Source organism: Ictalurus furcatus, chromosome 3, assembly GCF_023375685.1.
Source record: "Ictalurus furcatus strain D&B chromosome 3, Billie_1.0, whole genome shotgun sequence".
NCBI classification, from domain to species: domain Eukaryota; kingdom Metazoa; phylum Chordata; class Actinopteri; order Siluriformes; family Ictaluridae; genus Ictalurus; species Ictalurus furcatus.
In genome coordinates, this window is record NC_071257.1 from 20,902,048 (window position 1) to 20,925,237 (window position 23,190).

A 23,190-nucleotide genomic window follows, 5' to 3' on the forward strand; every position below is an offset into this window, starting at 1 on the left:
TACTGACTACTGTAATAGGAAACAAATTTTTTTTTCAATATTTTATAAGGAATTTACTGACCAATCCAATACCTTAAAGAAATATTTTTTAAGTGGGCTATTTAGGTAAGCATTAGTCTGAGCTTTAGAAGCGCTGCCCATGGGCCATGGAGCATCTGATATCTTTTGAACACTTTTATGGCCACAAGCTTCAGAATCCTGAAGGTTGAAATCTGATCGGTGCTCCGTATTTTTGTTTAAATGCACGTCCGTGTAAATGCACTTTCCTGCACCAGTGTGCAGCAGGAAAATGAACTTCTGAACACCACAACACAATTAACTTTTTTCCAGAGTAAGATATGCTGGATGGATGTTTGCTGCCAGGCTACAGGAAAAGGTGTATGATTGGTCATCTGACATGTCAAGTCAAATTGCCTCTTTCCTGAAATTCGGTGGTTCTTGGTTATGTCTATTGAGAAAATGTACCTGACTCTCTAGCACGTCATAAGAATCCCAAGAGATTTCAAGACATTCTATAAAGTAAAATGAACTTACTTTATCTTCCACTTGAGAAGGACATTGTTACGACAAACACCGTGACTCCAATTTTGGGAAATCTTCACCCTGTCCTTTAGGGCAATGGTAGGATATCTAAAAGAACACATTATAGATTTTCAATTTAATAACACATGCGCACTGCAAGTTTTTTATTTTTATTTTTATTTAAAAAGAAGGCAGTAATAGCTGCCTATAAATATGATAAAATACATTTGGGTAATTTAAAAGAGTTACTCATTCTCTTAGAGCTCCCATTAAGTGTTACTACAAATGTGAGATCTCCAAAAACCAACAATAATAGAATCGAACTCATGTCAGCTTAGGCTGCCTTTTTGAATTAGAGTAAAGACACTACCTGGGGCATTTTTTAACCATAACAACACACTTATGTCTTTGGAGGCAGAAAAGAAGGAGAGCTGCTTGTGAAACTTGACTGTAGTCTCATCACAGCATGTACCATAGACAGTGAATATAGAGACATTATTATTTTTATTTAGCTCGCAACAATGGGATATTGGCAGGGAAATATTTTTGATTCAACATGTCCTAAATCTTATATTTGCTTATAGTGTCGCAAGTTATATTGAAAAACATAGTACTGCTAGTGACAATATATGAGGTGCTTTATGATATGTTCATGATATGGAGATTTTTAAATATCAGTATTTTAATGATATTCATAATAACAGTGCTAACTAATTAGCTAATAATCTGTGGTAGTGTTTATGGCTACGGTGTCATGTGATCTGTGTCACATGATCTGTCCAGTCAGAACATTTTCTGTAGATAAACACCTAGTGTGAAAGCTTAGTCTACCAAGCATGTGCACAGTTTTGTGAACAGATATGTGTTAGTCATCCTCATGGTCTTTATCAATAACTGGCTGGATATTTTTGGTGGGTAGACTGCGTTCAATCCTGTACTGAAATCGAGCTGTTAATGCTGACAGTGATGCTGTGCCTGATACACTCATACCACCACCACTGTCACTATCATGTCACTACCATGTCAGTGTCATTGCTGTGCTGAGAATAGTCCACTCCCCAATAATATCTGGTCCCTTTTCCATTAATACCAGGGACAATAGACTGTTTACCTACAAAGTGCAGCTATACACTGATCAGCCATAACATTAAAACCACGAACAGGTGACAAGAATAACATTGATTATCTTGTTACAACGACACCTGTCAAGTGGTAGGATATATTAGGTAGCAAGTGAAGAGTCAGTTCTCAAAGTTGATGTGTTGAATGCAGGAAAAATGGGCAAGTGTAAGGATCTGAATGACTTTGACCAGGGCCTAGACAACTGGGTCAGAGGAGACCATCTCCAAAACAGCAGGTCTTGTGGGGTGTTTCCAGTATGCAGTGGTTAACATCTACCAAAAGTGCTCCAAGTAAGGACAACCACTGATACAGAAACAGGGTCATGGGCACTCAAGGCTCACTGATGCGCGTGGGGAGTGAAGGCTAATTCGTTTGTTCTGATGCCACAGAAGAACTACTGTAGCATAAATTGCTGAAAAAGTTAATGTTGGCTATGATAGTAAGGTGTCAGAACACAGTGTATTGTGTAGACCGTTCAGTGTGCCCATGCTAACCCCAGGCCGAAAGCAACTACAATGGTCACCTGAGCATCAGATTTAAACCATGGAGCAGTGAAAGAAGGTGGCCTGGTCTGATGAATCATGTTGATGGCTGGGTGAGTGTGTCGCTTACCTGGGGAAGAGATGTACCAGGATACACTATGGGAGGAAGGCGATGCTCTGTAGGGAAAACTTGGGTCCTGGCATTCATGTGGATGTTACTTTGACACGTACCACCTACCTAAACATTGATGCAGAGCAAGTACACCCCTTCATGGCAATGGTATTCCCTAATTGCAGTGGCCTCTTTCAGCAGGATAATGCACTCTGCCACACTGCAAGACTTGTTTAGGAATGGTCTGAGGAACATGACAAAGGTTTTAAGGTGGTCACTTGGCCTCCATATTCCCCAGATCTCAATACAATCAAGCGTCTGTGGGATATGCTGGACAAACAAGTGTGATCCATGGAGGTCCCACCTTGCAACTTACAGGACTTAAAGGATCTGCTGCTAACATCTTGGTGCCAGATAACACAGCACACCTTCACAGGTCTTGTGGAGTCCATGCCGCAAAGGGTCAGAACTGTTTTGGCGGCACAAGGGGGACCTACACAATATTAGGCAGATGGTTTTAAAGTTATGGCTGATTGGTGTATAGCAGCTGTACTTGCTAAAGTTGCCACTGAATGTATAAACTATAGGAAATGCATAAGCACATCAAATGGACCCAAGCTATCACTTATAATTGAAGAAAGAAGACGTTACAGGCTCACTTAGCCATGACACCTTTTCCAAGATACCTACATTTTCCAAGATGAGCCTTATTTTGGCAAAAGTTATCTTATGTGTGTCTAAATGGACAACCAATGAAACATAATTCAAACTCAGGAAACTCAGCTAAATGGAGAAGTGACTATTATATCTGACTACATAGATACATTATTTCAGATCATATTTAGTGGGGTAGTGAACACCAGTTAACTGAACAGGTTGACTTGGGAGCAAATGTAAACAAGACCGTAGCTCGTTGCGTTAGCTTACAGATTTAGCAGTTACGCTGTTTCCTTTCGTACGACGCACACTAAATAAAGCACTCTGCGGAGTTTACGTTCCGCCTTACGTAATTCGCGCAGAAGGCCCACGTTAGCCAGTTAGCAGACTAGCTACATATCTATACAAAATAAATCCTCACAGGTCTGTTCCTTCCCGTGTCAGTCCAGTGTTGATAAAGTGTCTCGCTATCTTCCTCCACACCACGTCGCGGAGGGTGAAGTGCTGGCTTCTCTTGCAGACTTGAGAGAGGCGACATAGCGATTTGTAGTCCAGGTACGACAAGATTAGGTAAAGAACATCATCGGGTAACTGAAAAAATACCATGTTGGGCTCCTCCAATCTGTCACCTTATCACTCTTAGCTATCACGCCGGATTTATTTAGATGTTTATTAACGTCTTTATAGCGGATAAATTTGTCTGTTTTAGCTAGGCGTATGGAGAATCCCATTTTCTCAGAGCGAAGTAATACAGTGAGCGAAGAGAGCCATTCCAGTATGACAGCAGGTCACGTGGTTTGTGGTGTTCCCTCAGTCACATGAGCTGTGTTTAAAACGGAACGCTTGTGCACTCACTGCATACAGGAAAAGCGTGCACTTATACTCTAGGTTTTCTTTTTGTGCGAGTATGTACTATAGTATACAGTATCATCTAGTGTACTACACAGTCATGTGACTAACCTGTCACTCACCCGTCTGGATAAGATAAGGCAAGATAAGATAAGATAAGATGACTTCATTTTTTATTATTCATAACAGTAACTTTGACACAAACTCTTGGTTAGACAAATTTGAGATATGAGGTGGCAGAGATGGGAATTAAAAGTGAAATCAGTCAAAATAAATATTGCTTTGTTTTATTGATTTGTAATTATATACCGTAAAAATGGCACACAGCAGACAGACACATCTAGTAATAATAACAATATTATTATTATTATTATTATTATTATTATTATTAATAATGATAAAGAGTAAGAATACATACCCTCCCTCTCCCTCTCTCCTTCTGTCAAGCCAGACATGATTTTATGGAGATGCCAGTGATCCTGACACTTTCTGCTCTCTGACCTGCCTGATCCATCTTGATGCCCTACCTCTGGATGGAGCTCTCAGCAACTGGAGGTTACAGCCTGGAGAATGCTTAGGATGGTACCGCTTGAAGGTCCATGGAAATGGTTTTGGACCTCAATTCCACATGGACATTCTTGATGTGGTTGCTGGGACTATGGTTGCTACTATGGACTTAGGACTGCAATTACTACATACAATTTTGGACTCAAGTCTCCTTTAATAAATAATAAACAGACTTCATATATAAACCATAATGAACTTTCTTTTACTTTCACACTATCTGTTGTTACCCAGATGAGGATGGGTCCCCTTCTGAGTCCAGTTCTTCTCAAGATTTCTTCCTCATATCATCTTAGGGAGTTTTTCCTTGCCACCGTCGAACCCGGCTTACTCAACAGGGATAAATTCACACACTTAAAATCTGTATCCTGTGTTTATATATTTCTGTAATGCTGCTTTGAGACAATGTCCATTGTTAATAGTGCTATACAAATAAAATTCAATTGAATTGAATTGAATACAGAAGTTATTCACAGGTCATTGAGGTAAAATACTCCTACACACATGGGTCTGTGAAGCATAATCATGGGGTCCTGCAAATTATTATTATTATTATTATTTACATTGTCTTGTTACAGTCACAAATATCACAACCCAGCATTATCAAAGTTCATTCAGTCATTCGTTTATTCATTCATCCATTTTCTGTTACTGCTTTATCCTGATCAGTGTCACGGTGGAAACTCTGGGCATTAGATGGGGGAATTCATCCCCGGATGGGACAACAGTCCTTCACAGGGCACCATACATTTAAGTAATGTGACTATTATTTGAATAGCGGTGTCTAGAATCTTTATTTTACAGTTAAGTGAATCTCTGGCTGCAAAATGTTTGAGAACCCCTAATCTACACTCTTGTTCCACATCACACTTTTTGGCAAAGCTCTTCTCACATTCCAGCAGCTGTCAGTAAATTAGGGACTTTAAGGGACTTTAACGTTGTTGTTTTTGTTGTTGTTGTTGTTGTTTTACCATAGTACACCTGCATGTAACTGTGGCAGGAAACAGCCAGTCAAATTTGTGCATTCATGAGATATCACAGATTTCTCTGTTCACTGTAATCGTGTTTGCAGACATTGTTTAAAAGACCTAATAAAGTCCAGTCTCTGTGTATGTACTGCCTATTCATTCAAAAAAGTTCCCCAGATGCAGTAGAATTTAGGCATGTAATTTGGGGGCGTTGCCTCAAGAGAACACTGAAGGGACAAACTGGAACTGTTTGAATTTTGAGTTTCACAAAAGTGAGTTTCATTTCTCTTTTCTCCCCAAATCACTGATTATACCTTTAATGTAGTCAGGTACTTTTTTTTTTGGGAACAGGTGTACAATACAAATACAGTAACTAGATAACTAGTAAAAATCTTTCTCTGAATCAAGTATTAAGTATAACAGATTTTTAAAGAGGATGAAACAGGATTACCTGCAACGTTTAGATGAAATCATATTGCAGTATAACTACATATTGTATTTACTTTTGTAGCTGCTGTTGCCTTCTTCACACAAACCTTTTTGAAGTGTAATATTATGTAATATCATGGGATGCACTGTACTGCAAACATAGCTCTGAGCAAGGGATATGTCTGTTAATATTAAGTGTTATTTACTTTAATTTACTTTAAGACTATCTGTTCCAATATTTTGCTCACCTAAACATTGGGTGGTCTGCCACCAAAGGTGCCATGTTTTAAGTTGTTTAACACATCTAGATGTAAATATGAGAAAATGAAAGCAGAAATTCTGATCTATCATGTCATATTCATCTTTTGATGTTAATCCCGCATGTCTTCAATGTATAGAAAAACAATAGAATTGTTGCCTTGTTGTTCCAATACTTTCAGACGGGACTGTAAGTGGACATTCAACCCATGTAGTATATCACCCTGGTATCCTCACATAATGGAAATATTCATGTTTTTAACATGCTGTGTAATACATACTGCTTTAGTGTGGGCTTTAATTTAAGTAGTACGGGTAACCTAAGCCATTTTAAACAGAACCCCAAATTACAGCCACAATTACTGCCCAGTACTGCCCAATACGTTAAAACTGTTACTGCTAGTGGAAATCATGTTCTAGCTTTTAATACTTTTCGAAGGCTCATCTGCATTGTATGGGGAAATATGACACTCCTTATGGTGTACTTGTTAATCTTACTGGCACTTGTATAGTTTAGAAATAGTTTGCCATGTATTAGCCTGAGTTCATAATAAACAAAATGAAACAAACTGATTTTTTATAACTGAGAACTGAATTTTCAGCAGAGATAGGCTTGTCAGGGGCAAGCCACTCCAAGCTAAACAACCAATCCCTAAAAATTATGACAAAGACTACAAATGTCCTAAATGCTCTGATTATAAACCCAGAACATGAATGGTCAAGATTCTTGTTTTTCAAAAAGTGTAAAGGATTTTTGGAAGTGAAAAAAGCAAAACATACAAACAAAAATAGACTGTTGCTTTCTCACAGTGGTTTTAGAATAGTGTTGTAAAAGGCCTTGTTGAAAATGTTGAAATGTGGACTTTACTAGAAACATATATTTCTTTTCATTTTATGTTCTTATATACGTTTCTCAGCTCCAGTCTCCACTGCTCCTGTAGACTTGATTTCTCAGTGGACATGCTCAGCTGCTTGTGGAATGCAATTTGTTCTTTTCTTCGTTCAGCTCTTTTCCAATTCCTCTCCCTGTCCACCCCTCACTTTGGCTCCACCAACTGCATTGATGTTTTTCTTCATCTCTAGCTTCTGTTTTTTGAATGGCAAGCCTTTTTGACCGCAGATCCCATCTCATCTGAGCATTCAGTGTTTGTCATTGTAAGACATGTTTTTATATTGCCTTCACAATGGACCCATTTGATCCTACGTTATGGTATGTGATTGTCAGAAATGCAACTACTTGATAGGTGCTTTGTTGGGAAAGAAGTGCTAGCTTGACCTCAACCTATTCAAAGTGATGACCAAGTAGTTTAAGGCTCTGTAGCAGTGTTTCCCCAAACCTGGTTCTATAGTTCCTCTGCACTGCAATTTTTTGTGATTTTTCCTTTTTCGAAATGGTTTAATTCATTCTAAATTCATAAAAGTTTTGCTAATTAGTGTTTTAATGGATCCTTTATAACTGTAAGTTTGCACAACTCGATTTCTGTGAAAAGTACTGATGATTTTCTTAACATTCATATTCTATTAAAATCAAGTCCAACTACATCACCACTGCTATTTACATATAAACTCTCTTCATGACCTTAGTGTTATAAGGTTCTATCTCCCATATTCATTGACAACAATAGCTGCTCAAATTGTTGATTCATCTGAGAAGTTTCTTTCTTGCTTAAATTTCAATTGAATTGTAAATACCAGCTTTTACATGCAAAGCAGGTACTTTCTGATGCGTGTCAATGACAATCTCTGGGATTTCATTTCATAAACATTCTAGATATCAAAAATACTTTAATGGTTCTGAGTCACTACACTGTCATTACAGAGAGAACACTAGACTCTTTGATCAGTTGTGCACAATAAGTTTACATGAAATATGCATATCACCCCAATGAGTCAGTGCTCCACATTCAGGCACTATGAATGGCCATGTCCCCAATACTCAGGCTTCTAAAAAAATCATTTATGGTTGACTTTCCAGCTGAATTGACATAACTAAAGGGAAATAAAGAAGGAGGGGGGCGGGGTCTTTTGATCTCTTTTGGGGGGGTGCAGGGTACTCTCTGAGGCTGGCAAACACATTTAGCCTGTAATTGTTCCGAACATTCTAACAATCAGCCTTAGAAATGCATGAGCAAACAAAGATTACAGATCCAATTGGAAAAGTCAACAGGTCTTCCGTAAGTCCCATTTATAAACAATTAAACTGTCGGGACTCATCTCCCCTTTGATCGGTGTTTGCATTTCAATTATGCTTTTCCGTTTGGCTGCGAGCTATCTGTGCACTCAGCCACTGTAGCTTGGAGGTTTACATGGACAAGAAAAAGGTGTTAGTCTTGGTTTAGGTTTGAAACATAAACATATTAATATTACATTTCATAAGATCCACTCAAGCTCCTAAGAAATTTGTCTTATACATATCGATGTGCTGGGGACACTTAAGTTGAATTATTTATGTTATTTCCAAGTCATGTTCCTATCAGTTGAGTTCCTGTTTGCAGGAATGATTTTATGGCTAGGGTTAAGGAGAATGTGAATTAAGACTGCTTAGAGGTCTGGGTCATCTTATTCTCTCACCCTGGCATTCTACAGATTCAGCAGGAGGCCTTGTACAAGTCTAAATTGCTCCCTAAGCAAATTAAGAAGGTAGCTTTGTTTGTTTATCTGGGGTTAAGGATGACGGTTGCAGCTCAATAAAATGGATGAAAGCAGTTTTTCGCCCCCACTTTTTCAAGAGAATTGCCCCTCATTTGCATGGCATCACAAGCTACACAGAAGGTGTGATTTTTCCCACAACCTGCTGGATCCCTCTGGTTTTCTACAATTTTATGGTTACTGAGACAAATTTAAGGGGAAACCAAGCCCAGATAATACAGGATAACTGGCAAATCTTCAAGCCCTGTTAATCAGTAGTGATCATCCAAAATGCGAAAACTACAGGGAGTCTCAGAACTTCCTATAACATAAATAATCCTGTTTTTATTCATAATTAAAACATGCAAGGTAAGTGTTAACAATAATAATAATAATAATAATATATATATACACACACATACATATATATGTATATGTGTGTATGTATATATATATATATATATATATATATATATATATATATATATATATATATATATATATATATATATATGTATATACATGTATATAACCCTATATATTTATATATATATTTATCATTTATGTAATAATTCCAAGGACGTTGGAGGTCACTGGGAGTCCCTGCAAATGGGGTGAAGTAGTGCTGAGTAGATTGGAGTGGGTCTAAAGTGCAGAGGCCTCTGTAGAAACTCAGAAACACTGAGCCTCCGAGAGCCCTGCTGAGCTACTGGCCTTTCCGCAAGTTTGACCCTTGCACTCTGGGTCAGCTACTAGCATAACATGAGGCAGACCACATGGTGGACTGCGCCATAAAAACTCAACCAGGTTTTAGTAATAGACCTGCAAAAATGCACATCATTTACATATAAATTAATTTCCAACATTAGTGATGTGCATTATTAATTACTGTGAAATCATAATCATCTATTGCGACTCATCTATTGTAAAGTTATATTATGTTTTACTAAGAGTGGAATTACATTAATGCTGAAAGTGATTTAAAATTATGGGCTTTATGTGGTATGTTATTGTGATACATCCATGTTTCATAAATATCAAGCTTTGCTAATGTGACAGAGTGAGGAGCCATTAATAATGGTAAGCTCCACTCATCTCAGTCAATAGTAACATTTGCCCTCCATCTTAATTCTCTTTCACTGAGTCTCATTCACTCCTCAATACCCTGTCTGCAAATACGCATAACCTCCTGGAACAAAACGTAGACTCTTCAAATTAGATTAAGCTACAGGGTGTTAAAGGTCTGAGATTAAAGAAAAACACCTGTCTGGTGGCTAGGAGCCAGAGTCGGGGAACTGCTGCATGTCCAGTTCAACCAAAGGAGAGGCCAAACAGCACGAGGACCCCTGGGGAGTCAGTCCTACTGAGCTGTTGACCTGTGCTGAGCCACTCCAAACACACTGGGGGGAGATGCCTTTACATGGTACCTTCATCTCTGGCTCCACCAGCCACTAAGCAGAAGGGTTACACAAACAAATTTGGTATTTATTATGATGTAATTACATGATGCTAAGCTGTTGATACGTATCTGTGTTTGTGTGGTTTACTGAAGATTTTTTAATAGATTTTTTATATATGTATTTGCCACAGTCTATAAAATAACATTAATCAGTGGAGGACAATCCATTAGAATTTTAAACCTTTATTTGCACGGCTTATTATTCAGTTATTTATCTTCAAGCAAATTACTCAATAACTGTGATTAATCACTTTGTAATTACTACTGAAACCAAAAGCAAATGCATAGTTAAAAGAGTGAGGAATGTCTGGACCTGGCAACACTGAGTTTATCCTCAAATCCTGAGTTTATGCATTTACATCACAGCTTACATAACTGGTTTAGTATATTTTGAATATATTGGTTATTTTGATGCAGGAATGCGTTATATGGAATGTGTTTGGGAAGTTATTCAGAGAGTAGCATAAATGTGAGGTACATGAACTTAGAATGAATAAATAAAACGAACAAAAGAACTGAACAGACAAGTACTGGTATCCTAAGGTAAATTTATTACACATTTTTAAATAAATATTTCCATCATTAAAATTATTTTACACATCCTCAAATAAAAATAGATTTATATATGTATAAAAACAGACAGACACAATGCCACAAAGAACAACGTTTTCCCTAGGTTTCATACAATGCATTTAAACACCTTGAACACCTCAACAGTTAAAACCACAGTAGGAAATGTGTTGATTATCAAAATGTAGCTGCCACAATTATATATGGATTTAAAGCTGTGTTTGCTTTAACTGTGGCTATCTCAAGGACAATCCAGAACCAAGAGCCACAGAGGTTACTCAGATGAGCTGGGTGTCTTATCACTGGGTGGTCGAGAGGTGCCTTGGCTGTACCTGTAACTCAATACAGCATTTTTTTTTTTTTTTTGTCAGTGCATTCTCTCAGGCCCTCCAAGTCCCCATGAGCAGCAATATGAAGAGTATAAATTACTCTAAAACTGACAAAACAAAATGAAACAATGAGACGGTGAAGTCCACACACTACTAAAATGTCAGTTCTGACATCTCACATGTATCTCAAGCCATGTGCTTCACTTTCCTAACATTTTTACACAAGTCAGTACTAAAAGTCTGGAGTACAAAAATAGAGCTTTTTCCATGTATTTTTTTTTTTCCAGAGTGTGTTTTTCTTTTCTAGAAAATTATTTTTAAAAACTATATGTTAGGTATATTAATGCTCAGTACAAAAATCATTTTCGGAGTCCATAAGAGGATTCTGTTCATTATCAGAGATGGTATTTTCTCTCTCTCACTCACTGTCCCCCTTTTTTCTCCTGCATTACTCTTCAGCGCTCTCCTGAGTAACGGGTTCGTTTAGTCCGTCTGTTGAAAGGGTAGTTGATGAAATCAAAGGGTCTGTGCTCTGCGATGTGGTGTCCTTTGGGCATTCGCTTCATGAAGTGCACTTCCCGCTGGTGTTGCCTGGTTTTGGAGCCCTTGCGAGGTCTTCCTTTGCGTGTAAATGCCATGTACCAGCCCTCATACTTTACATTCTGGAGAGCTGTGTAGTTATTCTCCAGCACTATCTCTGTGAAAATGCAGTCTTTTCCCTGACCATTTCTCTGCAAACAAAAGGAACAGTGAAGAGTCAGATATCTAATTCATTTTAAATCTATGTTTCCGTTAAAGGTCATTTGAAAATGTATCTCAAATCTGCCAGAAGGTATTTGTAGAAAGCCCGTTCACACACACACACACACACACACACACACACACACACACACACACACACACACACACACAGCATACAGCATACAGCATATGCTGAAGTCATTATAGTTCAAGATCAAGAGAAAGAGAAATGACAGGAGTAACCAATGGCTTTCCCCCTTTGGTAAACACCAGTGAAGATTCATCCTCTGAGATTAATCGTTTTATGCACTTTGGGCTTCTCACAGGTCAACGCTTTAAGACTTACTTTTAGAGAGGAAATTACTTGCATATATGCTCTTTTTTAATCCTTCATAGCCAAGCAATCTGATCATAATTATAACATTATCAAAACTATTTTTAAAAAATGTAATACCCATCAATCCACTATTGCTGCTAACTTCTAGGTCACTTCTAGGTAAGAACATGATCTGAACAATTTGTATTTAAACTGTTATAACAGTAATTGCTATAATCAGGTATTGTACACAAAAATGCATCTCAGGTTCCATACCAACCGAGCTTCCTAACCTAAACCTTCCAAAACTAGCGATATGTCAATGCCTTAATGTGGCAAATCAAAAGTGCAACCCTAGCGCCAACCTCTTAACAAAAAGGGCCATTAAAATTAACCTCATATGAAGTATGGAAAATTGCTCACAGTCTATATCCACCAATAAAACACAACAAATAAAAAAAAAAACCTCTCTCATGCAGGCTGTCGTTGGGTAGCCAATATGTCAGATAGCATAAGATCAGGGGTGCCAAGCAGATGGTCCACCTGGTAGGGTGCTAGGAGGTGGGGGCCGAGTCTCCATCCCACTTTATTACCATTCACAGCAAGAAAGAGGCACAAATCCACCCTGGAACAAGAGTGCCCAGCTAAAAAAAGGAGGAAAGATCCAATTCCTTACAGTCCATATCCCATACTGCAACCCAGGAAAGGCTTGGAGCAAACTGTAAGCATTTACCAGACAAAAGGAGAATGTGGAAGCTTTCTATTTGCTTACCACTTCTCTCCACGGGATGTTGTGGTTTTGCTATTATAATACTTCAGTGCAGGAACAGTGGGAGAACTGTGATCTATATCACAGATTAATATATCTCATGCATGTACCTTATGCTTCCTATTGATCCAACCATCAGAACTAATAAAAGAAAATCCTTCCATTTAATCCAGAAATTGTTGAAATTGGTATCTGTTACAACAAGGTCTGTGACAGGTTTTTCTTGACTGCATGCTATTCTTCTTACCTTGCCAATCAACTTTCCTCTCCTGTTCATGCAGATGTAGAATCCTGTCTCAGCTCCTTTAATTCGAACTCGACTGCCGAATGTGTCTGTCTCCACAATGAGTTTTGCTGTGAAACAAAAGATTCATTTCAGATCAGAAACTGTGTTCGAGATTCTGTGGAAAACACTCGAAACTATATCTTTTTTTTTTTTGTTAAGGCACGTTCTATAAGTACTCATACACAGACTCTCATAGAAGCAAACACAAAACCCATAGGGGGCCATTACTTAGGATTTATGCCAGTCCGAATTCTTTCAAAATGATAAAAACAGGTGGACCTCAATTCTTTTACAAAGGAAGAAGCCACCTTGGCAAAATATTTAAGGCCAGTAAAATATATACCTGTAAGATTTTAGCCCATGAAGATGAATTCCATGTTGCTTTCATGTTTTTTTTTTTTCAGTCAAAATGTAAAGATAGATATATGTGCACATCACTTGTACATTAGTATGACAATAAATGCAATAAAATTAATAAATGTTAATTAACGATGAATTGAAAATTATGCACTACCAAAAGACTATAAACCTATGATTTGAATAAATTTTCAAAGACAGTCATGCATGTGACCAATAAAAGTCACAGGCTTCTATAAAAGTCACCCTTTCGTGATACATGTGCCAAAGATTAGCACTTGCAACACTCTTTGATTCTCCCATGCTCTCAGTGATCGTAAAGAGTTACGGTTCAAATGGAGGGGGTCAGTGAACCTGCTGGTGGACCACAAGCCCAAAGCTGCAGTCAGACTTTGGCCCGAGTTAACAACCCTGCTGTCTCTGCAACATGCTCAGGTGACACGGATGTCACCACAGCCGTGCAGGGCCCGAGCCAGCCTTCCTAAAATACCTCAACACGACTGGTAATTACAAGGCTTTGGGATGTGTTGAAACCACATACGAGAAAGCTGGAACTGGAGTCTGGGCTCAAAGAAAACTAGTTTTTATGGCCTATATATTTTCCTGGCCTATGTTTTAAACATGGAATTATCAATCTAATTATAAATCTGAAAATTAATTTACGTAGTATAAATGTTTAGGAAAAAAAATAGCTCGAATATATATTTTTAAAAAAGTGTGTGTGTGTGTGTGTGTGTAAAGCACACATAAAAGCAAGAAGCTTAGAAGTCAGTCAAAAGAAAAAGGAGCATTATTCAGGAAATGTTCAGGAGGTTGGAGTGAGATGAGTTCTAATGGTTCTTCCAGACGCACTCGCCTCTCTAGAGAGTCACCTCCAGAACCACCTAAAAATCCATTTGACATTTTTTTGTACTGCAAAACTTGTTTTTCAGCTTCCAGAGCACACTGAATACTCAAGTTCTTCCATCGCCGTACACAAGTATTAACAAGAAAGCTGCAGAGACCACGGCAATACCTTATAGTAGGTTAAATTTGGGAAAGTATAAGAAAAAAATAAATAAAATAAAACAAGAAAAAAAAAAAGAAAAGAAAAAAGGATAAGAAATGGCATATTAAACAGGATGTGTGCTAATATAAAGCTCTTACCGTGCACATCTCCGTCCTCGGCCATGGCGTTGATTTTTTTGTTGGCCAGGACCTGTACATGCTTGCCACTGGTTCTGCTGTAAAGCTGGTAGGTCCGGATGAGTCTGCGGCTGACCCGGTCCGTCACCCTACTCTGCTCATTCACATGCTGTGTAAAATTAGGCGGGGACTGAATGGTTACCTGTCAGAAATTAAGTACGACATAATCAATATCTGCAGAATTGCCTCATTAATCGTTGACAGAGGCCTATAAATTACGTGAGCATTAAAAGTATTAAATACAGTAGACCAGTGTCGGGCATAAATAAAAGTACCATTATTATCCCCCCCTCCCCCCCCCCCCCCCCCCCCAAAAAAAGGAGCCACGGGTTAAGAGCTAACCTAAAATATTAGCGCTAAATTGAATAACCAAAAGATCAAAATACGCCCCAGATCATTTCAAATAAATAGTAAGGACTCTCTCAGGTTTCCCCACGCAGATGATTTCCCTGTCAGAATGAAGAAATGGAGCGCAGAAGTGTGTAAAGTTTGGCCGGTTTTAAGGCGCTAACCACTGCGCGCTCTGTGCGCTCTGCGCTTGGCCATGCTGCTGGCTCACTTCAGGAGGAACCTGCTCACGTCCATAGCCATCTAATCAAATCAAACGATTTAAGCACCCGACTTATCAGCTTTTATATTTTTCAGCGCATATTCAATTTACAATTGGACAATTGTTTTAAGATACTGCATATAGACGTTGCCTTAAAAATGTGTGTGGGTTTCCTTAGTGCACTGTACTATACTGTAATTATGTGTATTGTTATACATTATAGCCTATCATGTATGATTTAATGTATGCTCGAGGCGTATTATTATTATTATTATTATTATTATTATTATTATTATCTTACTATTTAACAGTATAAATTAAAAATTTTGCACATACCTGAGCATAGTAGCAAAACGCAAAGAGGTGAAGGAACCTGTGGGGGTGGGGGGGTGGAGAGAGAGGCAAAATATTATATTAATACAATGAAACAATAACAGCATCAACAATTAGGCTATATTAAGGCGCGAGAGGGAGAGGACCTATACTTACAGATAACTTAATCGTGACGGAATTAATCTCATTGTTGACCTCGTAGATAAAAGTTGGCAGACCAAATTAGCGTGTGATTTGAAGAGATAACAGCTCAGGGTCTCCCAGTGGAAATGGACAAGGTCCTCTCCCTGAAAAGGTCGATCTTCTTGGACATCCAAAGGATGGATCACAGAACGAGGATGCGACCAGTAGCCTGTAAATTCTGCTTAGGAGCAGAAGAGGAAAATCCGAAATATGAAGGACGCCTCAACACACGAAAAAAACAAAAAAACAAAAACGGCGCAGGCAGAAAAAAAAGTAGGTTTGAGACGAGCCCGAACCGACAGCGGTCAATTTACTGCTCAGTGAGAAAGACTTAAGTGCACTTAATGGGAAAAAAGCAACAACAAAACGAAACAAAAAAACAATCGAGTCCGTGCAGTATGAGCTTCCCAAGTTATTATACTAAACGCATCTATAATGATAGCATTCAAGTAAAAAATAACTTAAATAAGAACTACTAGAGTCATGTTGTCCATTTAAAAAAAATAAAATAACGACAGCTAAATAATCGCTGCTGCGTGTATTTCCAGCGTTGACGTTTTCTCCAGGTCGGATGTCCCTGCTGTGGACACAACTCCGTTTGGGTGTCAGTGTGTGGAATCAGGACGATGCATCCCGCACTACTGCTGCTGCTGAGGATGATGAGAATGATGATGATGATGATAATGATGATGATGATGATGATGTCTCTTCAGGACACGGTGCTGCTGGACTGAGCAGCCTCTCTTATCCCCTCCTCTTCTCCCATTCCCATGCAGGCTCCAATGTCAACCCCGTTCGCGCTTTACAGCCGCGGTTAAAGTGGTAGGTTGGTCCTGGAGGAACATGCCCCCTTTTTCAGCAGAACAAAAGCGTCCCCCTTTACCCCCTCCCTTCCCCCCATGAATTTAAACTAGCCTATACTTCACCTGAGCTGAGGATGAACACTAACGAGAGCTGTGAAGGCCTAGAGCGCACAAAGGCGTTTGTGCGCCTGTTTGCGGTAAATGTGGACACACACTGAATAATAAATCCTCTCCTGTTGACTTCACTGAGCAAAAGCACCACGCGTTTATAACTTGTCCAGTGTGTTTTACTGGAAATGAAAACTCATTACTCCTCAATAAATAAATAAATAAATAAATAAATAAATAAATAAATAAAAGACCTACTTTAAAAAAAAAAAAAAAAAAAAAAGGATTGAAACCTACTAAATAGTCATACTACAGTACTAACTGACCTATTATTGGACACAGTTCAGTAGGGTAAGGCAGAATGCGTTGTAAGGCAGCCTTTCAGTAACTCAGGAGCAAGTTTAACTTTGTTAATTGGGATCTGTCTGCTGAAACCGAGGCCATTGTGCAGCGCCACAACTCGCTCCATCCAGACTTGTGTATTGTCAAAGAGAAGTGTGAGACATTAAAAGGATTACAGACGATTAGTGTTTCTTTAATCGGACCCCTTCGTCACTCCGTCAAGAACGCCACACTTTTCTCTTGCTGTAAGAATCTCTGCATATTCTTCAAATGGAGATTGAAAATAAAGCTATTAATAACACGATTCACTTCACATGATTAATAATAATAATGCACAGGGAGACATCGGGCAAGTTCTCCTTTATTTATTTATTTATTTATTTATTTATTTCAGCTCAGTCGTATCTTTTTTCTTCTTCTTCAAGATGAAAGACCTCCTGTGAATCATCCAAATTAATCATCTCTCTTAACTTTATTGTGAATCACCATAATATAATTCCACCACACCCACTGGGTTTGTTGATGGCCAGTCATTAATTAGGACTCTCTGAACGCTTATAAAGCTTTTTTGCATCTCTTTAGATCGTCAAATAGCCCAAGTAAAGTACAGCCGACGCCCGAGTACTTAATAACATGGAACAAGAGCTATTGGAAATGGAGGGTTGAATAAATGGATCTTTTTTTGATAGTGCACGCCTTAATTAAAAGATATATATATAAATAGATATATAGATATAGATAGATAGACATGCGTGTGCGCGTGCGTGTGTGCGCTGTGTGTGTGTGTGTCTTAAAAGTCTATTTTTATTTTTATCACGATGACCCATATTGTAATAGTGCCACAAGAGGGCAGCACCTCAGTCTCCTTTTAATAAGCCTATTTGCTGTACATTATTTTTGACACCTAATAGCAACGCAAGAATATTGCAAAAATGTGTGTTTAGCACCTTGTGGATGGGTGGCGGTAGTGAGTTGGATAGGAGGCCAGTCAGTTCAAAGTATGAAAATCCTCTCTGTCTTTCTAGCTTCTCTCTCAGATTGCATTTCTAAAAGCAAACAGAGAAGTGAAAGAACCACACATGCACACCTTCAATTTTTTCGTTCTTTGGCGAAATGTTTTTTTCTCTCCTTTCCTTTTTTTTTTTTTTTTTGATGTGTGTATCGTGTTTTGTGTTGAAGTGGCCCAATATTAATGGGCCATTAAAGTCAACAGTGTGCGGCCATGGCTGAGCACTTCTGCATGGCCTAAGGCAGGGCTGAGCTCCCCATTAACCTACATCCAGCTTCCAGTCGCTCACTGCCTAACCAAGCAGCAGGAATTCTAACGTGGGAATGAGCCACTGCTGCTTAGCACACGGAGGGACAACTCCAGCACAGAGAGGGGGCTACATGGAGTTATGTGTGAGTCCAGGTCCTGTCTTGGTCCTCTGGCACAAACAGCCTCCCTTCTCAGATTGATCAGTACAGCAATGCATTGTTCTAATGGAGCGCCACATTAGATTGTCTTTATCACCTATAATATTAACTATATTACCTGAAATGTGGTAAATTACTAAGTCATTAATAACATACTGTATTGGTAGCTTTGAATGTCGTTTTGTGATGTGTATCTGTGTATATATTATGTCTTATATTGTGCAAAGGGTAAAAGCACTACTGGGTTTGTGATCAGTCTTCTGTGTTGGTGAATGTGTTTGTGTGTGTGTGTGTGTGTGTGTGTGTGTGTGTGTGTGTGGTGTAAGAGTGACACTCCAGACAAGCACATATCTGTCCTGACAGAGTTGACAACCATTTCTGATGAAGGCAAGGTGTTACCTTGCATGTGCTTTTGAAATAGCTAAAATAATTGTTTTATGGTATTTATAGACTGGCACAAATTTGGATCCTGCAAGAAAAGGTTTAAAGGTTTTATTTATGCTGTTAAGAAATATTTAAAAAGGACATTTGCAAGATTTACAAGATTATTTACATGATTTTATGTATATAGCATGATCTGCTGGATGTGTATATACATTACAGTAAGTATTCATTGCATTAAGTATTGTTTGGTTTCTCACTATACATATAGTGTACATCCTATAACAAAGAGCTTTCCTATCAGAGAAGGTTTCAAGTAAAATCTCATTATAAAGCTAAGAACAATTAACTATCCACAATTTTCTAATAAGGTTATTTTTTTTAATATTATTTATTTATTTTATTTTTTTTTTACAAATATTATACTGAAAATGTGAGAGTATGGATAATGAACTTTTTCTTCCAGAAAGATTGTAATTACTGGCTCATAAATCATCCTCTGTGATGTATGTCATTTTTGTCTTTTCAAGACAAAGCCAGTCAATTTTTATCTCTTACACTTAATTATTTGTACTTTGAAGCGTGTAGGTCCACATACTACATTAATAAGGCAAGGATGACAAGAAAACAAAAAAGGCAGACAAGTTAAACCCAACTTGAGAGAACATGAAGAAGAAAATGAAGAAGATGAAGAAGATTGATATATTTGAGTAAGACTGAGTGGCGAGAGAGAGAGAGAGAGAGAGAGAGAGAGAGAGAGAACAAGGAAAGAAGAGAGAGAAGGAGAGGGCAGGACTAGAAAAGGACCCCTGCGGTGGCCGAGATGGATGTCGATGTTCCTGGGGTTAAGAGGAGGGCATGCAGGCCCTGTGCCTGGCTGCAGGGAGCGGGCTACCTGCTGTTTGCCTCTGGGGCCTGATGACTCTTCCAGAGTGATGGGACAGCAGGCCAGGAGGGGCTGAGGGCCCAAGAAGTGCCTCCCTGTGCAATCCGTCCGCTTTCAGCCACGTCATCGCTGACGCTGGACGCCTTCCTTGTCCCGCAGCTTGCCACGGTAACGCTTGACAGCTTACAGTCAAATACATCAGAACGCTCACAGAGTGAAGCAAGAAGAGTCAGCAAGACAAAACACACCCCAGGGAAGGGGACTCATTTGAGTACCAATGCTCTACTGTGCTGACGGAGGGGCAGTGCCATTGTTCTCACTTTTAAAGTGTTCTTTCAGAGGGCCTGAGGGTGATGGACAGGCGTCACAGCAACACACACTGGCAGAACAAACCCAGAATGAGGGACATGTTAATTGGAGGGAGGGAAGGAAATGGATAAACAAACACACTAATGGTGAGGAACCTCGACAGCAGAGCCTCAGATTAGTACAGAATGCAAGGAATGTGATTGGCCCAATACAAGCAAATGATCTTCAAAGTGAGGCTATAGTGATTTGATTTCATGGAGCTTTTCACATCTGCTAATATGTGTGTGTGTGTGTGTGTGTGTGTGTGTGTGTGTGTGTGTGTGTGTGCGCGTGCGTGTGTGCATGTGCATGGTAGGTAAGGCAAGTCTGTTGGAGTTAAAGCACAAATACACAAACACTGCAACAATAACACAAACAATAATCTGTGGCTTATTATCACACTAGCATTGACAAGTTTGGTATATGTCCAATAAAGAAGATGGTGAGACTTGGTGAGAAGATGGGGAACTCCATTATACAGGGGTGAGAACAGATTGAACAGACTTTTACTGAGGAAACTTCATCAACTACAAAAAATATATTTACATCCATCTGCCCTCACCTTTTAATACTATAAACCAGTCGTATCAGATTATATAATAACTATTCAGTAACTACAGTGAAATGAATTGGAAAGGTATATGTTGTAGTTACAAGAGTGAGTATCTGGGAGTTTAAGGGGTTAAAATATTTTTAAACACTTTTTAAAAGTCAATTATGTAATAAAAACGGTGAAACCGTTTGACCACCCCGTTAACGAGCAGCCATTTTCCTTGTTCCTATCCCTGTCTGGCACTACAGGAACACTCTTTAGCAAGTACAGAGCTCGTTAAATAAGTACCTTCTAAAATATTTATCCATATGGAGGAATAGCTTTCCCTGGTATCCACTTATGAAAATCTCTGGCTGCAGATACAGTAACCTTGCCATACTAATGTCGCTTTTTTTGTTGTTTTTTTCATAGCCCCACTGGGTTCACCCAAATATACCCCTTTTTTTAATTTGAGCACATGTTAGTAATACATATCCCATATGAACATGTTGAACATTATGGTTTTAACATTGAGCATTCTATCATTTTTTTTATTGCCTTAAAATTGAACAACAAATCAATCTATATAAACAGTTAATGTAAAAAATTCTCAAGTTTTTTTTTTTTAAATAAAAAAAATAAAACTGTTTTCACTACAGAAAAGTCCTATGTGTTTTGTACAATAGAAATTAGAGAATAATGGCAGATGAGGTTAATGTCCACACTGTAAAACCAGATGAGTTCATTTAACTCAAAAAATTTGAGGAAACTAATTACCTCCAAATTTTTAAGTTGATAAATCAATTACTTTAAGCCAAAAACACTTAAATATAAAAAGTTTGAGTTAAATTTTTGTTATAATTTAAGTGTATTTGGCTTAAAGAAATTGATTTATCAGCTTAAAAATTTTGAAGTAATTAGTTTCTTCAATTTTTTTGAGTTAAATGAACTATCCGGTTTTACTGTGCAATCATGCACACTTGCTAATTCTGACATTGTTGTTGTGTTGTATTGTATGAGGACAGTGCTTGGTTTGGACATGACTTAGGGTCCTGGAGCTCAAGCTGATGGGAGGTTGCTGAGGGTACTCCATCACACAGACGCGGCTTCACGGTTGACTCCTGGGTGGTAAGTTAAAGAGCAGCGTCGTGCCCTGTTTAAAAGCTTCGGTCAGCAGGGGGGTGAAGGCCAACGGATAGCCATGCACCAGCTCAGACCTACCAATTTATACATGCATGTGCACACACACACACACACTACATGCACACACCTTGCTCTCTATTTGTCTGTCTGTGTGGTAGATGTATCAGTCTAGCCTGCTCTCTTAGTTTGTGTCAAATACAAATGCTATAAAAAAGGAATGAGTGAATTAGTAATGAGTGAGCATTTACTGTATATATGTTATTAAGTGGGTTTTTTTTTTTTTAATTGATTGTACTTGTCTGGCTTTTATGTTTGTTAGAAAACTGTTGTATCCTTCTGCAGCTTTAGAATTAGGCTCATGCTAACAAGAAAAAGAAAAGAAAAGAAAAGAAAAGAAAAGAAAACCAGACCAAAGGCAAGACATCCATTCTTGACCTTGTGGTTCCAATCTCTCTGGGAATGTCTTAAATATAACTGATGTCTGACATGACTTCATATGTATAACCAAGACATTTTGTTTCCAGGATTAGTATGTGATGATGTCCTATTGGCCATACTTGGCCAAAATGAAAAGGAAAGTAGTTGAGAGTAAAATAGGATCAACAATCATGCTGCCACCCCCAACCTCCTTATTCTGTACCTCAGTTGGTTCTCTCAGGCTAAGGCAAAGCCAGGCTTTCCATATCACTGTGTCATTATTTTTCACACGCCTCATGCGAGGGTCTGGGGTCCATTTGTGAGAATGTTGTATTGGACTCCCTCCAAGTGTTGCCCCATTCTCAGTGCATTTGCTTTTCACATTCGCCATCCACCTTCCACTACCCCCACCTTCTCCTGGACTGCTTTTTACATCTTATTCTGCTAATACAATAGGACTACATGATCAGCAGCACAGAGGCAAATGTTGTAAAATCACTGGCAGGTCACCACCGCTTGGTATTAACCACCAGAAGTGACTAAATGTCAGAGACAGCTTTGAACAGACACGATTTGGCAGTGGTGGCCTTAGGCATGACATAAAAAGACACATTGCTGCAGGAGCACAAGGAGAAGCAATGTGGGTAAAGTAGCAGAGTGAACGCTACTCTTTGTGTAGGCAAAGCTGGGGAAAAGCGTGGGAAATAGTTCCTTCTAGCTGGCAAATGGCATTGCACAGACAGGCGTGGGTTTAAAACCACTAAGTGGTGGAACCTTTTTCTTTTCCTCCAATGTGCTATACTGTGTCAAACTGTAAGGTCAAACATAAGTTAGAGGTATATTGCTGAAAATTAAAATCCCAGTTGTGTTCATTTTACTCTTGGCCTGGGACCATTGGGTTATGACCCTGATTAGGTCATAGAAAAAGCATTTGCTTGTGAAATCTATTTCGTAAATGTACCTGTTTGGTTCTTTAAAAATGCAAGTATAGTACAATGTTCTACTAAACTGTACTGAACTGCTTGGTGATATACAACTTGCACTGCAAACTTGGGTTATAAAGGAGTCTGTCTGTGAGATCCATCAATTAAATTTATGGCAAAAATGAACACAGGCTGGCCATGTCGACTAAACCTAACCATAAT

General features: G+C 38.7%; 2 protein-coding genes across 3 annotated transcripts in view; both read right to left on the bottom strand.

Moving 5' to 3' along the window:
- Positions 1–3,717, bottom strand: part of fbxw4 (F-box and WD repeat domain containing 4) — a 30,461-nt gene extending 26,744 nt beyond the window's left edge. Inside the window, exons 1-2 of one of the 2 annotated variants that reach the window (XM_053621376.1) lie at positions 3,317–3,717; positions 535–630 (exon numbers count right to left, since the gene is read on the bottom strand). In XM_053621376.1, the coding sequence (XP_053477351.1) occupies positions 535–630; positions 3,317–3,501 (281 nt within the window). In that variant the 5' untranslated portion in view covers positions 3,502–3,717. The remainder of the gene's footprint in view (positions 1–534; positions 631–3,316) is intronic. The other variant, XM_053621375.1, reaches the window with a different exon arrangement.
- A 7,687-nt stretch (positions 3,718–11,404) lies between these two features.
- Positions 11,405–17,357, bottom strand: fgf8a (fibroblast growth factor 8a). The gene is made up of 5 exons (XM_053621377.1): positions 15,643–17,357; positions 15,490–15,526; positions 14,565–14,745; positions 13,023–13,129; positions 11,405–11,680 (listed from the first exon to the last, which is right to left on the bottom strand). Exons 1-5 carry the CDS (start codon positions 15,672–15,674, stop codon positions 11,405–11,407), a joined length of 633 nt encoding a protein of 210 aa, XP_053477352.1. The 5' UTR covers positions 15,675–17,357.
- Between the last annotated feature and the right edge of the window lie 5,833 nt (positions 17,358–23,190).